Source organism: Perognathus longimembris, chromosome 21 (assembly GCF_023159225.1).
Source record: "Perognathus longimembris pacificus isolate PPM17 chromosome 21, ASM2315922v1, whole genome shotgun sequence".
Lineage (NCBI taxonomy): Eukaryota > Metazoa > Chordata > Mammalia > Rodentia > Heteromyidae > Perognathus > Perognathus longimembris.
In genome coordinates this window covers 2,782,961-2,809,582 of record NC_063181.1, presented here as the reverse complement: position 1 = coordinate 2,809,582, position 26,622 = coordinate 2,782,961, and the positions used below count along the sequence as shown (strand labels likewise).

The 26,622-nt window shown below is 45.9% G+C and overlaps 1 protein-coding gene across 1 annotated transcript in view; it reads right to left on the bottom strand.

Annotated features, from left to right (window-relative positions):
* Positions 1-25,047, bottom strand: part of Agpat5 (1-acylglycerol-3-phosphate O-acyltransferase 5) — a 28,695-nt gene extending 3,648 nt beyond the window's left edge. The window contains exons 1-7 of the mRNA XM_048330477.1: positions 24,761-25,047; positions 11,837-11,906; positions 9,945-10,060; positions 8,956-9,045; positions 5,278-5,368; positions 3,696-3,854; positions 550-673 (exon numbers count right to left, since the gene is read on the bottom strand). Of these exons, the coding sequence (XP_048186434.1) occupies positions 550-673; positions 3,696-3,854; positions 5,278-5,368; positions 8,956-9,045; positions 9,945-10,060; positions 11,837-11,906; positions 24,761-24,979 (869 nt within the window). The 5' untranslated portion in view covers positions 24,980-25,047. The remainder of the gene's footprint in view (positions 1-549; positions 674-3,695; positions 3,855-5,277; positions 5,369-8,955; positions 9,046-9,944; positions 10,061-11,836; positions 11,907-24,760) is intronic.
* Between the last annotated feature and the right edge of the window lie 1,575 nt (positions 25,048-26,622).

The following is a 26,622-nucleotide window of genomic DNA, read 5'->3' as shown; positions in this document are numbered from 1 at the left end:
TAAAAGGAAGCCCCCCCCCCCCAATTTTTTCTGTGCTAAATCAAAGATGCCGTCCCTTGCTCTCTCCGTAGCAGGAGACATCCAAGCAGGTGTGGTTTACAGCCAGCCGACTGCCAGCATTGCTGCGTGCCTCCAAGTGCTATGAGCACGGACAGAAGCACAGTCGATGCCAGACACGGTCTCAGCCCTAAATGCCAGGGACAGAGAGGACAGGTCCTCCTTTTAGGAGTGTCCGCCGGCCCTTCAACCTCCCACAGCACAGCACACTGATGTCACGTCCATCTGCACATCAGACACAACCTTCCGGCCCACAGTGCAGTGGCAGCGCAGCTGGTTCTCTGTGCGGAAAGGCTGGTTGTGCACGTTCCCAAGCAGTATGACTGTCTGGGAAAGTTTAGACTGACGCGCCCCAAGTTCTTTCCCAGAGATTTGTGAACATGGACAGACATGCACGGACCAAGCTTTACCCTGAGCTTATAAAAAGTGGTCTCAAGATGACAGATGCTGCTTCAGTGTGGGGAAACTTGCAGAGCTGGGCCTGTTACTCACTTGTCTTTGATCTCAAAACGTTCATGAAGCCATCTTCTCATATGTGCTTGTTCTTCTGGAACATCTTTTTTGTCAATACGATCAAAGTGAATATGAATTTTTGGACATTCTTTACAGAGAAATTCTAATAATGAACAAAAAAAATCACATTTTATTGTTTTAAAACTCATTATACAAAGTAACAAAGATGTCAGGCAAACATTTGAGAAATAAATATAAATGTGTGGATAAATGTTATAGTTTCCACGTCTACTGTAATTATGAAAGTTACGAGGTTCAATCAGCGTGGTGGCCTGTGGAAGGGAGCTGAGATGCCACCACCACCATCCGTGGCGTCCCTCTCAGACCCGCACCCCTGCAGATGGGCGCACCCAGGATGACGGCCATCGGGGTCCCCGCTGGACCTCTGAGCTGGAAGTGACTGCACTGGGAACACTGAGCAAGCGCGCACGCGCACGGGCCCCTGCGCCCTGCCCTGACAAACCCGGAAGCAGCCAGGACCCGGCCTCTCATTCCCATCGCACGATTCCTCACTCCCCTGGGCCTTACCGGATTTAACGGGTTATACTGCTAGAGCTGGGCATGGTGGTCGTGGACAGCAGGGAGGCTAAGGCACGAGGATGGAAGTTCAAGACCAACCTGCAAAGACTGCCTTAACAAAACCAAACCAAATACCCAAGAAGGCAGGGGGAAGGGACAGACCCAAGTTCTTGCTGTGGAACAGCTATGAGCTTGTAAATGTCTGCCATTCAGTTATAAGGCAGAAGGCTAGTGTTCAGTGCAACATAATCAAGAACTATGCTGTCATTTCGGCTTTCAGAAGACTAAGTCAAGTGGATTAAAAGCTCCAGACTAGCCTGAACTACATATCAGGTCCTGTGTCAAAAGTCTCATGACTGAGGATGCAGTTCAGTGGCCCAGAACATTCCTGAGCCTGCACACAGCCTTGAGTTTGCCTCCCTGACACCAGGACCATCAAAACAGCAGCAGCAGCAGCAACAACAACAAAACCACTTTCTTCTGGTAAATTAACATATGGAAATTCCTTAGAAAAGAAGGAATTAATCTTCAAAGACCTAAGAGCAAAGAATTCAGCACCAGCACCAAAGAAAAGAAAAGCAAAGAAAGGCAGCAGTTAAATGTATACACACAAAAGGAAGTGCGGTGGCTGCAGGGACAGGGCGTCCCCACCTGCACTTCCTCCAGTGCCCCTTTTGAAATGGACAGTATGCTATTATATGCCCTAGGAAGTTCTCCTCCAAATGACCCTCCTTCGCTTCGGCTCGGCAGCGCCTCCAAGCCAAAGGCCACTGTGGTGGCCACCACTGCAGTGTCCCCACTGGAGAAGCTCTCCCTGGACCAGCTGATAGACAGCGCCGTGGCCTCGGCCCCCTCCTTCCCGCCAAGCTTCCCCTGTCAGCGGCCCAAGCGCTGCGCTCCACAGGCTGGCGGAGCCACACCGCATCTCCATCTCACAACTCTGCTCTGGGAAAATCCCTGGCCCTTCAGAACACACCTTGAACACAAGACAAGATACAGTGCCAGTCCCACATCCAGGTGACCCTAGTGTAAGGCTGGCAAAGCCATTTCCATCCCTGACAGCTTCTAAACGCTTTTGAGAAAGGCTCCTTCTATGAATGTTTTGTGGCACCTAACAATATCATTCTGGAACATTCCAAGGCACATCAGTGAGAGGAATACCTAAGGAGCAGGCTGAAATAAAATGAGGTGGTGGTGCGTAACTTGGATGTTTACTGTGGGGGATTCCAGTCACACAGTGCACTGTCTAACTTCAAACATCTGCCAACATCATTCTGGAACATTCCAGGGCATATCAGTGCGAGGAACACCTAAGGAACAGGCTGAAATAAAACGATGCCTAACTCGGGCGTTTACTTTTGGGGATCCCATTCGCACAGCACTGTCCAACTTCTAGCAGCCGCCCACGTCAAAGGCACCACCGGCTTTGTCCGTCCAGCTCAAATGGACATTCTAAAACAGGGTGACAGCTGTCCGCAGGTCCCATGGCCCGATTCCCTAAGTCAGCAGTGGAAACGGTTCAGCTCACTCAAAATTCTTTGTTACATGTGACACTAGTAATAACTTTATCCTTACAGCTACAACTCCTTTTTGTCTGACAATGACACTAAATTTTACAACTGTCCCACAAAATACACATCTAAACAGTAGTACTGACTGTGAATGTGCACCTCGGTATTGCTATTGCTAGCTGAGTACTCCATCCTCTCCCCCGCCCCTTTGTTTCTGAGCCACTACTGTGGCCTTCATAGTGCTAGCTGGCTTTTCTCATTAAAGGTTGGGGGGGCTGGGAGGGGGAAGAGTGGCCCACTTGAGCCACACCTCCTCCTATGGCTTTCTGCTGATTAATCTGAGGTCATTAAGCATCTCATTAACTTTTCTGCCCAGGCTGGCTTTGAATTATGATCCTCATCTCTCAGTCTCTTGAGCAGCTGGGATTACAAGGATGAGTCCTCTGTGTCTGGCTTCCTGTCCTGTTTCTCCATGTTAGTTTTTCTTGGACTGGGGATTGAACCCGGTGCCTCACACAGGCTATGCAAGCACTTGGACCTTCCCTTCCCTACCGGCCTAGTGCTTTTCTTTCGTACTTTGTTTCTGAGATAAAACCTTGCTAACTTTTCCTAGGCTGACATTAAAGACTGCTTCCTAAGCAGCTGGCTTATAGGTGTGCCCCACCAGAGCCGGCTCCGCCCTTCTTCCTTTGATGGGTGGAGCTGTCCATTTTCATGTGTAAATTTTGGGTAGAAATACTAGGATTGAGAATTCTAAAATACGAACACAGCATCCATGATTTATCAAACAACAGAACTACTGAAATATTAACTGTTATGCCTTGAAAAATAGAAGAAGTAAATGTAATGAGGGTGCACACCTGTAATCTCAGCCCTTGTGAGGCACAAGGACTGAGAGTTTCAGGTCACCCTGAGCCACAAAGCAAGGCCCTGTCTCAAAAAAAAGTAATAAAGAAATGTATACTTACCTACTTAAAAAATAATTATACATTCATTCAATATACACGGCTTAAATGTGCCACAGAGCACTCATGCGTGTGACGGAGTACACTCATTACACACGTGTGGCTCGCACGCACACGCACACACGCTTACCTGTCATGGTCAGGGGCTCCCTCACTTGCCAGTTCTGACTCTTCCCTTCATAAACCACTGTGATGTCATAGATGGCATCTAGGTAACTCTTCAGAGAATCAAAAGCAACGTATGTTGCCTTTATTCTTGGTGTCAGCACGTATTTTAATACTGGAAGGCCTAGGAAAGTCATTCAGTATGGTCATAAATCACGACTATACCAAGTTCAACATCTAACGAGTGTTTCAGTTCCCAAGTGGACGCCGTCACGTCACGCCTGAGGGCTTTCGGCTCGCACAGCCTCCACAGGCCTTTCTCTACGAAGCAAACCTTCACTTAACACATGGGGGCGGGCACCAGCCGCTCACACCTATAATCCCAGCTACTCAGGACCACGGTTCAAAGCCAGCCCAGGCAGGAAAGTCCACGGGACTCTTATCTCCAATTAACCACCAAAGAGCTACACGTAGGGCTGTGGCTCAAGTAGTGTAATGCTGGCTTTGAGCAAAAAAGCTCAGGGACAGCACCCAAGCCCATGGCTGCAAAGTGGCATGGAGGAAGGTGCCAGAAACCGTCCTGCGGGAGGCTGTGACTCACGCCAGAGCTCGCCTCACCACTCCCAGGTGGCAGCCTGTGCCCATGTCCGCTCAGGACGTCCCGGGACAGGCACCGGCACACGCTGCCTGCTGGACCACACATGAAGAGCACACACTCGTCACAATCTCCAAAGGCACCCCGAGAGCACAGCAAGCTCCCTGTTTCCAGGGGCTTCCATTTTGTCCACACTGTATACGGCTTATCGGCCCTTCAGCCACACAACCTTCTAAGGGCCGCAGACAAACTCTGTCAAAGATTCTCCAACAGGAACCTCACACACTCCTGACCTGACTTTTATTCAGATTTTGGCCTGTCTGGTACATATGAGATGAGAAACTGAAGATTGTGAATATTACACCACTTACAGCCAGAGAGCTAATAAAAGTAAGGGTCTGAACTGCGGCTCAGGTGTGCAAACTTACAGAACACACACTCTTTCCCTTACACATAATCCTCTCTGCAGAAAAGGTCATAAATCCTTGTGCTGGTGGCTCACACTGAATTCCAGCTACCACTGGAGACTGAGATCTGAGGATTGTGGTTCCAGGCCAGCCTCGGCATTAAAGTTAGCTAGATTCCTTCCCTAGAACAACCAGCAAAAACAGCAGGGCTGGAAATAGGACTCAAGGGGGTAGAGTGCCAACCTAGTAAGTCTATGGTCCTGAGTTCAAACCCTAGTACCACCGAAAGACAAGAGAGAAAGAGAGAGGGATAGGGAGAGTGGGGGGGGGGGGAGGGAGGAAGGAAGGGAGGAAGAGAGAGAGAGAGAGAGAGAGAGATTACAGTCATAATCATGTACTCAGTTTTATGTAAATCATACATGGCAGCCAGCCCTGGAATTTAAGACATATGTAATAACATACCAGTGAATTCAGAAGAGAGTTCACATTTCACTTCTAAGAGATGATATATTCATTCATTTTTGTTGCAAAACATAAATATCTAACACTAACAAGACCATTATCTTTAAAAGCTGTTTTCTCAACCTAGTCAAGTTTCTACTTACCCTGCTGAGCAGCAAATGCCTGACTAGCAGACAGGAGTTTTGTTTGTCCAGGGAAGAATCTTGTTCCCTCTGGAAAAATCACAAGGTACATCTGTGGGACACAGAGGAAATTCAGGGTGTGTGTGTGTGCGCGCGCACGTGCATGCGTGTGTGTGTGTGTGTGTGTGTGTGTGGCACCCTTGTTGCTACTATTGACTTTAACAATAACTTCATTAACACTATTTCCTATGGACAAAACACACACCAAAATGCAAAAACTTCATTATGTCTGAACACAAACATGTAAAATGCAGGCCGACATTTACAGTAGGTCTAAAATAATTTCTAACATGCTAATAATAACTGAAAGTCTGCGACGAAACGTGCAGTTTTCATGGGTGAAACAGCGGTTCCCTCAGGATCCTGGGCATGACAGTTCATAACCACGCACAGCTGTTCACATTAGTAGGCTCGGCATAATTCCTGCGCGTAAGCACCGAGCTCTTCCTCCACCCAGCCCAGTCCTCCAAAGTGACTTTGTGAAAATGTACAAATCTCAGTACTCATATCCAGTAGCAGCCTACCATCTGAAAAGCAATGTGACTACACACTGCAAAAAAACGCAGCCATCTACACACTCATGGCAGACATTTTTCTAGCTAAAATTCTGACTAGATAACTTACATAAGGCAAGTAGGCATCTCATCACAAATGTTTCTATTACAGCCACAACTGACAAACGACATGTGAAAATACTCTTAACAATATGGAGATGTGCACTTTTTTGTAATTTGTAATACAGATGCACATTTTAACACAATCAAATATTCATATTAAGGAAGAACTGCTGTAGTTAATGAAACACATTCCTGAGATCTACGAGGCCTTACATAGTTGGTGAGATATCTCTCTATATACATATCCTACTATGCCACTGATTTAACTACCTTTGAGAAACAAGAGTACAGTGAAGAATATAAGCAATACATTTCAGCTTTCATGGGATTTAATTCTGCCAAATCCTAAGAAAGCAAAGCTTGGACCAACACATGGTGACTCTAACACAGCCAACCCTCCGCATGTTTCACAAGCACTGGTCTATTCATCAACACTGGACAAAATAAAAGCTAGACTGTGACCTTGAAAACATTGTAATAACCCACAATAAAAGACTAGATTACTTGATTTAGATTTCCCATAGAAACTATTTTAAGTTATTATATTGTCATTTTAAAGTATCAAAGAACTAAGATGGTAAGAACAAAATTGAGCAAACTGTAAACCCAGAAGTGGGCTGGCTAAACATAAACCGACCCTATGACCCAGCCATACTACTCCTGGGTATCTACCCTGAAGCATCATGAACCAGGATATGACAAGGACACCTGTACATCCATGGTCATTGCTGCACTGTTCACAATAGCCAAGATATGGAAACAACCCAGATGCCCCCCTACAGATGAGTGGATTAAAAAACATGTGGTACCTATATACAATGGAATTTTACACAGCTGTTAAAAGGGCAAATAAGGGCATTCACAGGGAAATGGATGGAACAACAACAAATCATGTTGAGTGAGATACACCAAGAACAGAACTAAACGGCACAGGTTCTCTTTGATGTGCAGAAGTTAGATTTAGAAAGCAACGGGCTATGACAAAGTGTACAGGATTCTAGACACCCACATACAGTGAGACCAAAAGACGACAGTCTTAGGAGAAAAGCACCAAGTTGTAATACCCAAGCACCTCTTCATATGTATATAAAATACTATACTTATTGAAATGAACTTCCAAGATAAGGAAACAAGGGGCCTTCCCTTAGTTTGTCTTTTCCTTGTTAGGTGACTCTGCGGTGTCTGCGGTGCACATCCGGGGGAAGGTGGGGGAGGCACAGAACCTATGGAGAACGGGTGAAAGGTGCAGCAGGGGAGCCCACTGGCGCCCCTGGACCTTCACCAAAGTGAACTAGGCAATCGTGGACAGAGATGGGAGGGAGGGAACGGGAGAGAACGAGGGAACAGATGATACTTAGCAAAAGGAAAGACATGCACTTACTACCTGTTGTCTATCACCTCTAAAACGATACTAAAATAATAATTTAAAAAACAAGTATAGGTTGAAGCCCCAGGCCAGCAGCTTATACCAGAAATCCCATCTCCCCAGGAGGCTGTGGGCTCAGCATCGTGGTGTGAAACCAGCACAGGAGGAACATTGTGAGACTCTTTATCTCCAATAAACTACAGACAAAACCTTGGAGTAGAGCTGTGGCTCACGTGGTAAAGCACTAGCCTGAGTTCAAGCCCCAGGGCCAGCACCCAGAAAATGAAAAAGGAAAAGAAATACTGGTTGAGTTTTCCTTGTCTAAAAATTTCAAAACTCAAGTGCTCCCAAATCTACAACTTTCAGCATCACCATAACATTTAGTGTTCCTGATTTTACTCCACTATTCCAGTATTTCTGCAGTTGATCAGGGAAGCTTAACTGGTAAAGTCTGTACAGACACTACAAAAATCTGAAAAACTGAAACATTTCAGCTCCTGAAGGGTTTTGGAGCATGGACACTCAAGTGGTAAAAGGCACGAACTTTTCAAAGTTAATCACACCAAACCATATAGGCAAGTATGGAGGGGGGAGCAACCAGGACTCATAGGAAAACAAACAAACAACAAAAACAAAGGTAAAGAAATGTTTGGCTCAAGCCAAGGACAAAGAGACACTATGGAGGTAGCCGGAGCATAGAAGAGAACCATGGGCACCCCAACTGCAAACCCATGCCTTTACATTGCAACTTTTAAAAAAAGAAGGGTTTACATAGTGCCACTCCATGGTCTCGAGGACCTACAAACAGGACCCTACTTCTGTGTGAATCCCCGGGCTCTGCCAGCCCGCAGGGTACACCATCACAGGGCAGAGGACCAGTTGCTGTTCACGTCCTCACACTCCGTTCCCATCTCCCCCACATGATGCAATTTCTACCTGTGAAAACACCTGGACAGGGTTCGGAACAAACAGTGATCACACTGGGTACTTGGCCAGCCAACTGTGGAGTACTCTGAATATGAGCTCGCGCTGAGCCCTGGCCAGGGAAGGGAAAAGGACCAGAGGGAGGCAAGTGGGGACCAGGAGAAAAGGAACTTGTACAAACCAGCTAAGTTTGGACCCTGGCAACGTACAGAGAGTTAGATCCCAGATATCACCACAATCAAGTTGTTCTATCCAGGAGGAAGTTATGGGAAAAGTCATTTGGCAGCCATTAGTATTCTTCACATACAAGATTTTTTTTTCTTTTCTGGACGAAGTTTTGCAAAACAATATACACAATGAAAGTACTGTTGCTTTTCAAGCTCAGTGTATGTAAGTTTGCACCCACAGAGGACAATGGCTTCTCCTAGAACTCTATTGACATAAAAAACCAGGAATGAGTGCTCTCAGGAGCAGGAGTACGGTAACCAGCCCAACTACATTTTCTGTTCAGACTCTTTACAGTCAACACTGGCAAGCACCAGAAAATCAACTATCACGTATATCAATCTTTCTGATGACCAAAGAATGGCTTACCTGTATTCAGAGAGACTTTGTTCCCTCAACAAAGCTCTATCAACTATTTATTACACATAGGGTACTATATTGTTCTATTTTAATTCTTCAATTAAAAACCGAGAGTTGCTAAGGAAGGAATACAAAGAGTACTCTTACTGGTGTTCTTGCTTTCACGTAGCTCTGTAGCTTGTTTCTCATCTCTTTTTCATTAAATTTGGCACTTCGCTTTACATAGATTCCTCCGTGCTGGCGAGGAAGAAAAATGGGAGAAGTACTTACTTTTAAAACAATCAACTGTCACAGGCACAAGAAATTCAACTTTACTCCCAACAAGTATTGAGTGAAACATCTCAACATGTAAACTATTTTGAACACATCCTAATATTAGCACCAGTTATGAACTAGTAGTTGAAAATTCCATTTCAATGTCATTCAAAGAGAACTTGTGAACATTGTATTGGAAAACAGCTTATTTAGTTTTGCCAGTAGTTAAAATAAAAATTCTTTCTTAAAAAACAAAACACCTTTTAAACTAAACACTTCATTAATCAGATATATCTTAACTATAGATTTTTCTGCTGACTTACTATAGAATCACTAAAAATGTCAACACAAACTTTAGGATTTAAGTATCAGCCCAGTGCTGTTATGAACTACATTTTACTTGCACAGAACAGGGGTCTCATTATGACATTTTCATGCATATTGCCACTAAGCATTTTGCACATATAGCTCACTATTTGGCTTTATCTCTACAGGTCACTAATTATCATTTGTTTCTTAAGGTACTAACAAATTCTATGCCTTTTAGGTTCCTATTTGACCTTTGTACACGTGCATTTTTGCTAATTCATCTAACTATACGGATTGTTATTTATGTATATAAACACACATCATGAAGAATACCAAATAAAAATACTATAATTTAGCATATGATATAAGGTTATTTTTAAAAACATTCTGGCCTGGGATATATTTCAGTGGTAAAGTGGTTACCTAGGATATCAAACCCTAGGTTTCATCCTCAGTTAAAAAAAAAAACAAAAACACCCACACATTTACATTAAGCATAAGTTAAATTTTAACACACATTAAAAAATTATACACACACACACACAAACATGTCAGGAAAAAGAAAGAGTTACCCTAGAAAAGTAACATCCGTACAGCGGCAGCCATTTTAGCTGGTCTTTCAGCACATAGCGCACATGTCCAAGAGCATTCTGCCTGATGGCCAAAATATCTGCAACAATCCAGTCCACTGCAAGACAGCACCAGTAAGCCTGCCGTCAGCCGTCCGCGCTACTCCACGCTCCCTCAACAGGCTCACACCCACCTTGTGCTCTGTCCGACTTTAACACCAGTCAGTTCACTTAACGTGTGGCTTTTGTTTGTTCTTCCCACCCCGCCTCATTTCACCAAAAGATTGTATGGGGAGAACGGAGGTGGGATTTAAACTCAGAGTCTTGTACTGGTGAGGTCGGTGCTTCAGCCTTTGAGTAAGACTCCAATCCCTTTTTGCTTTGTGTTAATTTTCAGATAGCATCACACACTTTTTGACCCTAATGGCCTGGGATTATGATTCTCCTACCTATACCTTCTGTGTAACTAGAATTACAGAGAGGAACCATCACTCTGGGGATGTTTAGTGAGCATCTGACAAACTTTTTTCCCCCAGGCTGGGATCTTTTGAGTCACAATTGCTGAATAGCTACAATTCTAGGCATACGCCACCACATCTGATGTTGGAAATGCTTTTTATCTCAAAAGCCAAACATGAAATTCACAAAATATCAAAAATATCAAAGCAGTATTTACAAAGAATAAAATGATCTTCTATAATTAGGGCTAGAAAACAATTATTTTAACATGAGAAATGGGAAATTATAAGCAAAAATAGCTAAATCAAATTATTGAGTATGAGTAAATATTTTGTATATGTACTGAAGAGGCAAGGCCATCTTATCTTTACTAATAAAGTGTTGGACACAATTAGATTATAATGACATTCCAGCAAAGTTCTCATGTGCCTCACAACTGTGCCAGGTACATCTGGGTTCCTTATATAATCAAGGGACATAGTCCCAAGTTGTTGGTAACCATAACGAATACCAAAGGGTTGCATATACAACAATCAAGGCAAGCTAACAGCTGGCAATACCACCTGTCCTCTTCCTAGAAGTGATTAATTGTATTTTCAAAAGTTTCAGGACAGAACAGAGGGAATGAAACAAAGTTTTTTGTTGTTGAAGTCAGGGTGTTGTTCGTGAGTTTTGCTCAAGGCTAGTGCTCTACCACTTTGAGCCACAGTGCCACTTCAGGCTTTCTGGTGGTTAAATGGAGGTAAGAATTTCATGGATTTTCCTGCCTAGGCTGGCTTTGAACCTTGATCCTCAGATCTCAGCCTCTTGAGTAGCTAAGATTATAGGCATGAGCTACCAGTACTGGGCTTGAAGTTTATTTTTCAAAGGGAGGGGAGATTGTTTTCCACTGATCATAAGATGATCATAGAATGATGAAATCCTGTATTTATACAGTACATGTATTTAAATAGATTACTGCAAAGATTTAAGGTTTAAACACTGAAAATGAACCTTAAGCTGTAGATACATCTTCCAAGAAGTTTTAAGAAAGCAGACTAGAGGCAGAAGCACTATGAGTTCTAGGCCAGTGTAGGCAACACAGGCAGGCCTTAATCTATCAAAGGCACACGTACTTTAATACAGCAATTCTACTTGCAGAAATGCCACTTTTAAGAGGAAGAATAAATGCACTAGGAGCTATTCAAAGAAATGGAGAAAAATGTAAGAAAATAGCTTATTTACATCCATCAGAGAAAGGGGGGAAAGTCTAGGAAAATTAATAACCTACTCATTACTGGCCTTCCAAATGCAAGAGCACAAAAATAATGACACAAGTATAAATTCTATATAGAAAACTCAAAAAACTTAATTTAAATACATTAGAAAACTCTTGAATGACTATGTACCATTTGTTTAAAAAAATACCCTAAATTTCATGCAAAGGAAATACAAACCTGTGCTTTGATGATTTGATAAATATATTACATTTTCTTTATTTTTTGGCAAATCTCCATATAGCATTATCTAAAAGATAAAAAGAAACATCACTTTGATATGTTAAAATATCATATACAAAATACAATATACAATGTAAAAAAAAACCCCTGAAACACATGATTTTGTAATTTCTCTAGCCACAATGAACAATAATTAGATTTCCCTTAGGAGTCTCACACACCATAAATAGCTCATCTTATAAAGAAGTTAAGTATACAGCAGGTTGATGGCCATAAGGCCAGAGAGAATGATCGATAGACACCCTCATGAGAAAAATCTACAAGCATTTATGGATGGCTAATAATATAGAAAGCTTTATAAATTTTCCTTCAAATAGCCTACAAGAGAGTAGAAGAGACAGACACCGACACATTCCCTGTGATGAGATAACACAAAGATGAACACAGTGATTTCAAAGGATGAGGGGGAGGAAAACTGTCATGAACACAAGACTGGCTGGACACAGCAAGAACATGGAGTGCATAGCCCCGTTCCCAGGCAGGGCAGAGAGGAGCGGCAGCGAGGAGACCGCGACGCTCCGGGTCACACCACCGCGTCCCGGGAGTACCAGCAGAAGATTAAAACTTCACTTCATAAGGACTGGAGAACTTGCTTCTCTGATGAGGACCGAGTGCTCAGAAGAAGCTGCTGACAGGCTGGCCTGCCGCTCTACCAGCAATCTTTATGTTTGTCCATGCAGGCACTGGGGCCTGAACTCAGGGACAGCCTGGATACTGCTGCTGTCCCTTAGCTTTTTCGCTCAAGGCTGGCACTCTACCACTTGAGCCACCAGCTTTTTTGCTGGTTAATTGGAAATAAAGAGTCTTATGGGTTTTTCTGTCCAGGCTGGTTTTGAACCATGATCCTCAGATCCCAGCCTCCTGAACAGCTAGGACTACAGACATGATTACAGCCAGTGGGCACTTGGCTTTACCAGTCATATTTTCTTTTTCTTACAATTTTTATTATTAAGTACTTATACAAAGAGCTTGCAATTCCATAAATCAAGTGTGAGTACAATGCTTCTTGATCAATGTCACCCCTTCTGTTGTCCTTCCCCATTTTCCCTGTCCCATTCCTACCCTCAAGTTACTTGGTTCAGGTTTTTACAGAGTATACATTGAATAAAGTGTCTGCATTTGCTCTTCCTGTCTCCCTCCATTTTTGCCTTTCACTGAGCTTCCCTGCAAAACATGTTTTCAATTCTTGGTGGCCATCTCGATACACAGTTCCTTAGTTGTTCAGACCACACTTCATTCCTTACACCGACTGGTGAGGACATGCTTTCACTGTTAGTCCTTTGCAGTTTTCTATTTCTGAAATTGTCCGCATATAGGATTTAGGGAGATCAAGAGTACACTCTGGAAGGCAGCAGGGTTTCGTTTCCTTGTGGAGGTCATTTCTGTCTCAGCATCTTGTCACTGGATTATGCAAGATTATGAATTACCTAAGGCTTTTTTAGATCTTGTCCAGAGGATTATCGTTTGGTCATGACACCATTCTTTAATATCTTAACAACAAAGAAACATTAACCCAACATCTTTGTAAAAACACACTAGATGTTTCAGAGTTCTAGAGGTCAGGGTCTCAGACTGAGTCTGCCATCTTCCTTAGAAATATCATACAATGGGTTTAAATATGTGTCATTAAATGAAATAAAATTTATCAATAAAGTAAACAGATCACCAATAATTTGATTAGTGCAGTGTTAAAATTGGGATACCAGCTTGTAAACAGGCAGAACTATTTCAAGACCACTGGGAAAAAGATGAAATTGTGTGTTTGTGTGTGTGTTTGTATGAGAGGGAAGAGAGGAGGGAGAGAGAGAGAGAGAGAAAGAGAGAGAGAACTACACTTACAAATTCTAGTTTTTTAGTCTCTCAGATTTGTCTGCCCATGCTGTCTGTCTCCAAACTGATCTCAGCCTTCTGAGTAGCCAGGGTTATTACAGGCATGAGCCCTGCCACCTGGGCAGGCCAAATTTAAGTATGACAGACTCACTGCCAAGAAAGCTTCAGGTTTCACTTTCTTGGAAATATTCACGGCTCTCTGGGGACTGTACAGCCCCCAAGCTGAAGGCAATACTTGAACCATCCAGACTCTCCTCCTTTCCCACAAAGAGATCATTAGGCTGCAGACTTTAAAGGTACACTGCAAATAAGCTACTAAAGACAGTCTTCATGCACTGATACTAGTCTGAAGACTTGTTGGTCCTGTCTTGATGGGCTGAGGCAAGCATATGAAAACCCAAGTCTGCTGCTGTTCAAAGGCTCCATGATCTCAAAGCTGATATTAGGGTGACACCCTTTTCAAGTTGTTTCATCTACATACTGGAACTCAAGAAAAACAAGTTAAAAAATAAGAGCAAAGCAGTCTTTTACATTTAAAACTTAAAAAAATACCAGTCCTTCATATTTAAAAACTTAAAAAGATGTGAAGACAAAGTAAAACAATTAACTGTGACTCTTAATGTGATACATACATGTGAATCATTATGCTGGTAATTGTTTACATTTACGTTCACTTGGTTTTAAAAAAAACTCATCTGCAGGCTGGGAGCTGGTGGCTCACACCTGTAATCCTAACTTCTTAGGAGGCTGAGATCTGAGGATCACAGTTCGAAACCAGCCTGAGCAAAAAAATTTGTGAGACTCTTATCTCCAATTAACCACCCAAAAGCCAGAAGTGGAGCTGTGGCTCAAGTGAGGTAAAGCACTAACCTCGAGCAAAAAAGCTAAAAGACAGTATCCAGGCTCTGAGTTTAAGCCCCAGGACCAGCACAAAAGATAAATTAAAAAACAAACCAAGAAACCCAGCATCTCACACATAGTCCTTTTAGAGGACAACAATAACTTTAATTTAAGTCAGTGGCAAGCAATAAAATGCTTTCTGAATAACCACTGTACTTAGATACTGCTTTTGTATGGAGCACTGGTTTCTAACTTGGGCCCTTGGGTTAACTGAAAGCAGAAGGAATGCTTGACCGCCCTGCCTTCCCTTCCCAGGTGTCCCCTTCCGTCTGGCTCTCCCCTGTAATCACTGTAGGTTCTAGAAAGGACAGGCCTGCTCTGCACCCTCAGAGGAGGACGACCACTCACCCCACAGGACCCGCGTGGCCCTCCAGTGAGGACACAGCATGAGGCCCAGCTATGAGGAAGCACACGCACCTCACAGCAGGAGCTGAGCTGCTGATCCGCGAGGCCCACACCTTGCCCACACTGCTTAATTATGTATAACTCACCCACGGCGCCCCAATTCTTTCTCAACTTACACCCGAAGCTCAAGCCCAGACCCAGAAGATAGACTGCTTTTCTCGGGTTTTCCTGTGGTATGTCGCGCGGCATAATGAATCGTCTCCCCATTCGCTGTTACCATCTTTGCATCTGGTGTACTGGGTGAGCAGGCGGATAAGCTGGAAGCCTGAGTTGGGCCTCTCCCCCAAGAACTCGGGTTACGAGTTCATTACAGCTGACACACTCCTTATGACTGTTTCCTCTTCACACTGGGTCCACAGGACAGCAGGGACTAGGTGTGGACCACCCCTAGGTTTGCTCTCACCACATATAAACTACTTAAGGACACCTTGGGTTCCCAATCGGCAGGAGAACATGTAAGCACCTAAGGGATGTAAGTCTTCAGCATCCTTGCTCTCCTTTGCAAAGTGTATTATTAAAGAAGACTGTATAGCCAGTTTACACTGTTCACAGTCATTTGGAATGAGTGTGAAATGTGCTGTGATGCCAGTGAAACATAGTCACACACCACACAATGAATGACACTTCAGTTAACCACAGCTTATAAGCCACAATGGTGGTCCAGAAAATGGAGAGTAAAAACCAACTACCACCTAGTAAAGACAGACATCTCAAGAGTCATGTGCAGATATTATGTGTATGCCTGTGGACTGCCTATGTCACCAAGCATACTACACACCAGTCATGTAGAAGACAGTGCATACAATTATAAGGAGTACATAACAGGACTAAATGGCTTGCTGAGGGGCTGGGAATATGGCCCAGTGGCAAGAGTGCTTGCCTTGTATACATGAGGACCTGGGTTCCATTCCCCAGCACCACATAAACAGAAAACGGCCAGAAGTGGCGCTGTGGCTCAAGTGGCAGAGTGCTAGCCTTGAGCAAAAAGAAGCCAGGGACAATGCTCAGGCCTTGAGTCCCAGGACTGGCCAAAAAAATAAAATAAATAAATAAATAAAATAAATGACTTGCTGACTTCTGTATTTAGTGCACTACACTTCCACGGTCATTTTAGAGTGCTCTGTATCTGTTTATGGCACCATGTAGCTACATGGACTGATTAGTCGAAATCATTTGGGCGATGTAAGTACACTATGATATTCATACAATAAAATCACTTACTCGTGTTTCTCAAAACACGTCATTGTCATTAAGCAACACATAAGTGTACATTATCAACCAGTAAAAGATTTCTTCTGTAAGCATACAAAACTACAGGTGATAATTTGGGGTCTAAATTTGAAACATTTCATTGATCACTAAAATTATGACACTCCTGTGGAATAAGATCAACTTAGCACTTATTTGGCTAACAGAATGTAAAACAAGTTTCATAAGAAATCCAGATAGAAATTTATAGATCATAAAATTTCAGGTTCTCAGCATATCCTTGTACTACCCTTATTTAAGCTGATGTGTTTTTGTATTTTTGTCTTTTGTGCCAGGATGCTGTCTCTTAGTTGTTGTTTTTTTTTTTCCCTCCAGCTTTTTGGGGGGTGGTAAATTGAAGAAAAGATTCTCATGAACTTCCCTGCTTGGACGAACTGTGAACCACAACCCTCAGATCTCAACCTCTTGAGAAGCTAGAATTACAGGCGTGAGCCACCCACAAACAACTGGTTTTTGTTGTCATTATTGGTCCCCGCCCCCCAGCATCTATGATGTACAAGTCACTGAGGGAGACAGTTTGGAGACTATCTCACTAATCTCCAAAATAGTGCGACAAAAATATTTCATCCATTTAGTGATGAGAGTACTGAGGTTGAGCTGACTTGACCAAACTCACAAATAGTGCAACAAAGACATGGAAATTAGACTCGGGTTCTAACCCTAAGACTGCAAAATGTCAAAGCAGAAGGCAACCCATAAGTTCAAAGCTTATGTAGTTTTCAACTTGAATAAGGAAGTAAGAAACCCATGAGAAACATAAAACGTCTATAGCAATGCACATTAAAAATAGAACAAGATGTAGGTACATAGAGCTACAGTTCAGCAAATAAGAGAATTACCTCTACTATAAGCATAGCTCCTACGCAGTTTTTAAAAAAAATAACCCTCTGGGATTCAGTGGTACCCTTCCTTTACTTCCAAAGTTCTTGGTTCTTTTCTTTATTTCAGCCCTTATCTCACTACACATTCCGTGTTTTTTTTTTCCTATACCTGACATCTTTCTGTGTGTGCCTTATGCCTTGCCTTTCTGTGGACTTAGGGCTGAGAGGCTCTTATTAGTCGAAAACACTAGCTCCTATGTGGTCAGCACTTAAATGTGTGGCTGAAACTTAATACACACCTCTCCTTTCTAAGAATCATCACTCTCATTACTTGATGCTCCTGGAATTCTCAACCCCAAGGCAGGTGACAGGCCAAGTACTTTGTCTTCTAGCTGATGGTCATTAACATTTACTTATATGGCCAAGTCCTCCAAAATGCCTATAAAACTTTCTTTGGGGTTTTCAGTGCTAGTTCCTACAGAGAAACAAAGGAAATGAAATAAACCCTGGAGACATGCATGGGCTCAAACTTTGCAGAAACTACAGGCTTTTACTGACAAGTAAACAAAAGCTGTTTCCTGATTGATGGAGACTCCCTTCTTTTACAGCCTCTGACCTTACCCATTCTGCCGTATTCCTAAGAGTAGAATTCAGGCTTGGAAAGACTCACTAAACCTGTAACTGTAAGATAAAAAACTGGCCAACTACCATGGCCATTTAGGAATCCCCACCCGAGATTCATCTAAACGTCCAGAGAAACTCAAAAGTTGTAACTCTCAGTGGAGTGCTCTTCCCTCGCTGCTAAAAGGCCAAAGTCAAATCTTCATTCTCTCTTCTGTCACCAACAAGAGGGGACAATACATACATTAAATTACAGTTACATAAAAGTAATGGTGACACTGAGAAGGGGTGAGGTCATGACAGGCAGGGGACAGCTGGAACTGTCCCTAATGGGAGGGAGAAGGGCAGCTGGGCTCATAGTGAAACCAAAGAACAGAGCACACTGCCAGGACAGAGTTTGGACAGCTTGGGTGCTATGTCCAAAAGTCGCCCTACTCATGCCATTATCTATCAAGGATTCTTGTTGTTGTTTTGGGGTTTTTTGTTTGTTTGTTTTTTTGCCAGTCCTGGGGCTTGAACTCAGGGCCTGAGCACTTGTCCCTGGCTTCTTTTTGCTCAAGGCTAGCACTCCATCACTTGAGCCACAGCACCACTTCTGGCTTTTTCTATATATGTGGTGCTGAGGAATTGAACCCAGGGCTTCATGTATACTAGGCAAGCACTCTACCACTAGGCCATATTCCCAGCACGCAGACACAGTAGTTTGAAACAATACAGCATTCTTGAATAACCCAAGCAAGAAATTATCTTAAAGAGTTCCTTGATCTCTATCACAAAGTTAATAAGCAACACTCCAACATTTCAGATAATCACATAATCCCTGTCCTTTTTTGTCATAGCATAAATACTCAGAGCAGGAAACTCATTTCTACCAATATAACCACAGCACCTGACAAAGCATTTCAGAACATGGGCCCTGAGGCTAGGCTGCCTTGGATTAAGCCCTGGCTTGAACACTACAGACACGAACTGCTGGTGCCTAAGTTCCTCAACACCCGGACACAGCAGAACCAAGTCAGCGCAGAGCTCTATCAGCTACTTCCAAAATGGTCCTGAAATCCTGTTCAATCCCACGGTGTCCACTCTTTCCACTACCCTGATCATGATCTTTTCTCTGTCTGTCTGTGCATGTGTGCGCGTACATACGCGCACCAGGACCTGAGTGCTGGCCCTAAGCCTTTTTATTTATTTACTTATTTTTGGTCTAAGACTAGCTCTATACCACTAGAGGTGGCCCCAGTTCTCGCATTTTGGTGGTCAGTTGGAGGATTACAGGTGTGAGCCTCCAGCACCTGGCCTGACCATCATCTTGGACTTCTGCACTTGGATTGGTGTAGTATCTTTCAAACTGTTCATTTTTCAGGGGGACACACACACAGAGTCACTTGCTACCTTCCTCCACTAGCTAGACAACCTCACAGAGCTCCATACACTGTAAGTGTCTTGTCACTGCTTCTCCCCCCACTAGAATGGAAGCCCCAGAGGGCAAGTACGTTCTCATCACCTAAGTGATAGCCAGCACACCACCTGGAACAAGGAGCACGCTCAAGTATCTGATGGGCAGAAAGATGAGTGAGTGAACCATTACTAGACTTGAGACATCCCATAGTGAAAAATCTACCTCAGTAATAAGTTACGACTCTCTAGTTATTGATGTCAACCTGTTTAAGAAGCCAAAATGAGAAAATATCAAAGCAAAACTTCTAATGCAAGAAATGTCAACTCAGTTTAGTTCCTCAGCGTGTGATGAACTGCTAGGAAAGGGAAGGGAAGCTACGCGCAGGCATACTGGAAAACCCCTGAGAAGTCACCGTAATGAAGGGCTCTCCCACAAGTGGGATATGCACTTAACACTCCTGCAAGAAAATCGGGGCTGGGGATGTAGTTCAGGTGGAGCTCGTGCGTCCACGCACAGGCCCCACCCCCAGTCCTCAACACTGCAACAACAACAAAACGGGGCGAGGACAGGCGGTGGGGCCACGATTAAGTGCTCGCTCAGCCTGTGCAGGGCTCTGGGCTCAACCCCAGAACCAAGGGTTTGGAAAAAAATTAAAGCTTCACGCCAAACTTGCACAACTCAAGAAACTTGTATCTAAGGTGGTGATAGGGCCAGGGGAGAGAAACCCTAACTTTCTTAAAATATTTGGCAGTGTTTGTTTTAGTACATCTGTGATGTACAACAAAAAACAAAGCATTGAAGAGCTTTACACACATGGAACCTAAATAACTGGCTTGTTCACAGAGCTTTGGGCAATGTCTAATTTCCACTATGCTTAATTAAGCGACAGCCCATGGTGCAGGCGGCCCAAGCCTGCCCAGCCCTTACTGCCCTGGCTGAGCCACACGGAACTTAGGGGCTTCTTAAAGGGCCATGCGGATAAAAGAATAAGCAGAGAAAAATAAAGATGAGGCTACAGACAGACAGACACTCACCTTCTAGTTGGACGAGACTGGATGTCTGGGAAGAATGTATGATAACAGGGGTTGGACTGGCTGACCTATAAGGTGCTGTCCATTCTAAATAAACATACTTAATTCCAGGAGTTCGGGTGCCTTTCAGAAAGGTACAGAATGCAAACTTAACTTACTTGTCTAGGACTATTTTGATGAGACAGCATTACAGAAAAGAACCAGTTTTAAGTGGTTTCTAGACAGGAAGTCTTTACTGTTTCTGAGGAACCTGAAACTTACATAAAAGCAACAATCACCAGAGTAGTTAGCAATTGTCTCAATATATTATACAAATACAAAAATCTTAGAAATACATTATCTTGCCTCCAGCATTTCTCAAACTAATTTGTACTTAATAGTTGTCAAATAAAGAGTGAATGAATTTTATATAAACAATATGGTGGCACATGGCTGTAGTCCCAGCTACTCAGAAGGCTAAGGTAGGAGATGTTTGAGTCCATCCTGGGCTACAGATGGGACCTTATTTAAAAAAATACATAAATATTTTTACATTCTTTTTTTTTTTCTTTCTGCCAGTCCTCGGCCTTGGACTCAGGGCCTGAGCACTGTCCCTGGCTTCTTTTTTTTGCTCAAGGCTAGCACTCTGCCACTTGAGCCACAGCGCCACTTCTGGCCTTTTCTATATATGTGGTGCTGAGGAACTGAACCCAGGGCTTCATGTATAGGAGGGCAAGCACTCTACCACTAGGCCATTTTCCCAGCCCCTCACATTTTATTCTTTTATGTCAGCATTTGGGGAAGAGAATATTAGTGGTCAAAGCCACTGATGGAACGCATATTTTAAAGTAAATCCAAACACTGCCATCTGATTGAAGCTGGAATAAAATGGTGATAGAAGCTGTTTTCACTCCTTTTTCAGGTCTTGCTTCTCCTGCCAATCCTCCCACTTCCTGCGTGGCTCCCCAGCTTGCCTTTTGCTCAGGCTCAATGACACAAATGGCCCCCCTCCGAGTCTCCCATTAGCCTATACTCAAGTTCTTTCTACATGCATTTAAGGTGGTGAACAAATCAAATGCCAATGCTTTCACCAATTCAATATAAGCAAAGTCTCAAAATGAACAGGTATCATCTGTTACCATATTATTTATATGTATGTGACATCTCAACACGGATGTAGTATTTCTCAAGTTTCTAGGTTTGGGGATTGTTTTATGTTTTGGCATACTACAGAAAACGGTAATTTTGCATTTAAATAATAATTAAAGAGCACCAAACCAAGAAAAAGCTGGTTATGATATGGAATATATTATAAACTAAGAGGACAAATCAAATGTTCTACTTAAGAGGTGAGTGAAGATAAATTAACAAGTAAAAAAATTAAAATACTGAGAAATTATTTTAAAATTATTACTACTAAAAATTATGTAGCCATAAGAAATCAGGTGCCTTTTATTTTTGTGTGAAAAAAATTAAAGCAAAGACCAAATGCGTTCATATGCAAATACCTGAAGAAACAGGGTAAAGCCAAACTAAGCAATAATAGTAGAATGAATAGGCAAAAGTGCAGTGTTCACTTCTGAGCCCCTGGATGGTGTACCCTCTCTCAGAGAGCCTGATTTGAAGAATGGGTGTAATTAAGGATCTTGAGGTGAGGCTCCATCCTGGATTATACAATGGGCCCTTAGCCCACTAACAAGCGTCCTTAGCAAAGAAAGGGTGAAGGAGATCGAAGAGCCTTTCTGAGAGGGAAACAGTGCTGACTGTGAGGCAGAGATTGGCTTGATGTGGTCCCACATCCAGGAATGAGGACAGCCACCAGAGCTGAAGGAGACAAAGAACAGATTCTTACCCTAGAGGGAATGTAACCCAGCCTGCATTTGTCTTCAGACTTCTGGCCTCCAGAACTGTGAGAAAAAATTCAAGTTTGAAGTATGGCAGCCACGAGAAAGGGGTAAGGCCACTCGAATCAAGGACTCTCACAATAGTAAGGTGACAGGAGGATTTTCATGAGACTCAAATTAAGAGAAATGCAGAAAACAAAACTCCCATTACTTATTCTAAAGGAACACATGGTGCTGAGTGGAGTTTCAATACGAGTAAAAGGGCTGGGAATATGGCCTAGTGGTAGAATGCTCGCCTCAATACCAGTAAAAGACTCTGAAAGAGCCGAAAGGATAAATTACAAAGAGCAATTTTAGCAACAGCAGTACCTATGAAATTAGGAAAGGACAGGTGTTTACCTAGAATGCAATGGAATATTCAAGTAACTTTCCCTGCCAAGTACAGATGACCCATCCCAGGGAACTACTTCTCGGCAGCCTAAAAATTCTATGCAAAACAAAACACTCTGAAACAAGCACTAGGAGCCATTCTTTAAAAACCAAGAATGAAAGGGCACAAAAGTATCACTATGAAAAATTTCTCATTAGTACTTCAATGAAACCTGCTGAAACTGTCGTGACGGAGGGGATGAGACTGAAGTACACTGCGACAAGCGAGGGAAAAGGCACAAGGAAACTGCTCCCTCTATAAACAGCATGTGCTAAGAAGGAGGTGACAAAAATTAAAAATACAAATGATACTTTAATGTCTGTAATTTGATGACCTTTTATATGAAAACATATATTCTCTTCAGTCACTAAAACTCTGGAAATAAAAGTCAACATTTTACACTACATAGAAGAATTATCTCTAGCCTTGTAAATAACCTGCGAAATAATTTTTTTCTAAGTTTCTTAGCGAAACAAGAAACCTAAAATTTAAACCAAGCTGGGTATAGTGGTGCAGGTCTGCAGTCCTGGCACTCAAGAAGTAGAGCCAGCAGGATCACAAGTTCCTGGTTAGCCAAAACTATGCAGTGAGACCTTGTCGCAAAACAAAAAAGTGAAACAAACAAAATGACCATCTCACTGACAGTGCTATAAAGGAAAAGCAGTAAGTACACAATAAAAGGCAGGATGTCTCTATAGATCTTTCATTTGGTTTTATAGCTAAACACATTCATTTATTCCTTCACTGATATCATATTAAATCATAAAAAAAAAATTGGGTGGCTTTGACCACACAGGATACCTAACCTAGAGTGGGGTGGTGAGACCTAATGTACCAAATAATCTGTAATTACTACACAGCACATAACTCTCTGCCCCACCCCCCAAAACATTAAGAATAAGAAATTCCTAGGCTCTCATGGGCCTGTGATCCTCACTGTTTGAAAGAACTGGGGAAGAAAAGTCTGTGAGACTCTTATCTCCAATTCACCAGCAAAAAGCCAGAAGTGGCGCTGTGGATCACGCAGTGGAGTGCCAGTCTTGAAGGAAAAGGCCAAATGAGAGTCGGCCAAGGAGTCCAAGCCTCAGTCCTGGCACAGAATGAAACACATCGAAACACAATGAAAACGTAATTTAAAAAACCAATCTTGGGCCTCACATTCTTATTAGATGTTCCTAGCCTACCTCTAACGATTAGTGAGCAGTTAGTTCTAGGATCCCAATAAACTTTTATTGGAATAAACTTTTACTGAGCTAAGAATCTGGATGATATTTGAAGGTTATCAAACATCTCTTCATAAATACATGAAGACTATCAATGCATACAGAGCCCTTTTACTGGACTAATAAGGGGAAAAAATACTGAAGATTGCCTCAGAGAGCACTTGTCAGGAAATCAAGAATTGGACATCTGTGGTCTGCAGTAAGTAATACGTGCAGTTGTAGTGTCAAGTTTTACAACCCTTTATGCTATGTTTTTACTGAATATAAAATAATCTAGCACAAGTATTGCAGTTTTCCTAAGAGGTAGGTGACCACCATGTCCTGGGTTGTCATGTGATGTGGAATTAAATGCCCAGCCATGAAAAAGAAAAGAAACTAAACATATTTAGAGCTAGCGAAGTAAGGAAGAGCATGGGAGGAAATAACCAGCCTGAACTAATGAGCTTTGAAAAGGACCCATTCTACAATGGGGGAGCTGGCTCCCAACAGTGGGTATTCTCTTCCCAAGAGAACCACTGCTCCACACGGGGGGTTCCGCGGGTCCAGGACCCCGCCCCACCCCCCGCGGAGAGCCCCGGGCGGACGCCACGCCACCCCACCCCGGGGGCGAGGCAGCCTTCCGCCGGCACACTCGGGGCACCGACGGCCCCCGGCGGGTCCCAGCCTCCCCGAGGACCCGCGGGGAACCGAGACCGCCCGGCAGACCCGGGGACGACCGAGAGGAGACCCCGGGGCCGCCCGCGGCGCGTCCCAGCCGACTCCGAGCGGCCGCGGCGGGGCCCCGGCCCCTCCTCTCCCGGGGCCGGCGCGGGGCCGCGGGGCGCTTCCCCCACCCTCACCACCCCGGAGCCCGGGGGCCAAACTCTGTCGGAGGTTTGCCCTACTTAGACGGGCCCGCGACCACGCGACGGGGACGGGGGGAGGGGGGGACGCGGGGCGGCGTGGGGGTGGGGGTCCGGGGGGGGAGGGGACGCGGGGCGGCGGCTGCAGCCTCGGCGGAGTCCGGGCGCCCGCACGTGTCGGCCGCCGGCGGGTCCCGGGGCCGGCCGCGCCGCGCGCCCTCCCCCCGCGCCCTCCCCCCCGCGCCCCCTCCCCCGCCGGCGCCTCACCTGCACGCCCGTGTAGTTCTCGAAGAAGAAGAGCACCATGCTCTGGTAGACGCAGTAGAGGCGGTCGTCCACCAGCTGGTAGAGGCGGTCCGGGAGCAGCGCCGACAGCAGGCGCCAGGCGCCCCATGCCAGCACGTAGGTGGGCGCCGAGCCCAGCAGCACGACCCCCGGGACCAGGTAGCGCATCGAGTACGAGTGGAGCACCAGGGACAGGAGCATGCTCCCCGCTCGGCCGCCGCCGCTCTGCCCGCACGCCCCGCCCGCCGCGCCCGGCCCGCCCGGCCCGCCCGGCCCGGGCCCCGGCCGCGGCCCGCGGGCGGCCAATCACCGCGCGGGGCCCGGCGCGCCGCCGCCGCCCCCTCGCCGGCCCGGCCCCGGCCGCCCAGACGCCGCGCCCGCCGCCCGCGCCCGGCCTCCGCCCCCTCCTCATGGGCCGCGCCGCCGCCGGAGGCGGGCGGGGAGTGCGGGCCGGGAGTCGCTCGCCACCGCGAGGCCAGGGGACGCCGCGGCCCTGCGGGGGCCCCGCCTCACGAGCGCTCGGGCCCCGTGACCCTCGCCGGTCACCGGGCCCCCTGCCGGGGGCGGGGCTCGGGCAAGAACGCGCCTCCCGATTGGCCGTTCGTCACCATGGCTCCCCGCCCTCCGCGCCGCAGCTCGCCTTCTGATGGGTCTGTTCCTGCAGACGGTTAAGGCGCAACCGCCTCTGGGGCGCGCGCGGGGAGCCTCCCCTTCCCCCCCCCCCCCCCCCCCCGCGCACGCTCGGCGGGGCGGGGCGGGGCGGGCCGGGCGGGGCCGGGCGGGGCCGGGCTGCGGGGAGGAGGGCGGCCCGGAGGCGGGTCCCGGCGGGATGAGCCGGCCCAGCCGCCGTCGGACCCCGCGGGCCGACTTGTTCGCGGGGCCGGCCTGAGCGCGCGTCCTGCGGGAGGCCGGTGTGGCTCCGCCTGAGGCGCGCGACCCCGACCCCCGTGCTGCGGGGACCCCCCCATCCCGACCCCCGAGATCCGGGGACCCCCCCACCCCAACCCACGTGCTGAGGGAACCCCCACCCAGACCCCTGTGCTGCGGGGACACCCCGACCCCCGTGCTGCGGGGAACCCCGACCCCGTGCTGAGGAGACCCCCCCACCCCGACCCCCGTGCTGAGGGGAACCCCCCACCCCGACCCCCGTGCTGAGGGGACCCCCCACCCCGACCCCCGTGCTGAGGGGACCTCCCACCCCCGTGCTGCGGGGAACCCCGACCCCCGTGCTGAGGGGACCCCCCACCCCAACCCCCGGCTGAGGGGAACCCCCACCCCGACCCCCGTGCTGAGGGGAACCCCGACCCCCATGCTGAGGGTGGGGGGTCAGGACCCCCCCCCCGCCCGACCCCGGTGCTGAGGGGACCCCCCACCCCGAATCACACGCCCACCAGGCAGGTGATTACGGGTCCCCTGAGATGTGGACTCTTGCTGGTTTCTCAGTGGGGAGCCTCGCTCCTGTGCATGACCCCGCCCCCCCGTCCGTATGGATTCCATAGGTGGCCCGTCCACACAGATTCCATAGGTAACTGGCCCACGGAAAAGCTGGGAAGACGGGCAGACATAAAGGCAGCCACAGACCGGGAGCCTTCCACGGCCCTCACTAGTCGACCCCAGACGACCACCGCATACTGGGACTGCATGGAAGAGGTAACCCAGGGCAGCGCCACCTTACGGGGTGCACGCATGCCTCGAAGAAGCGAATGCATTTGCTGCTTTCTGTGAATGGCTCGCGGATCATTAACCCTCTTTTTGTCTGTTCGTTTTTGCTTTTCCTTTTCCATTCAGACCGCTTACCTTCCTGCTTTCCTTTTCTCTGCTTTAACTGAAAGGGTGCTTTATGA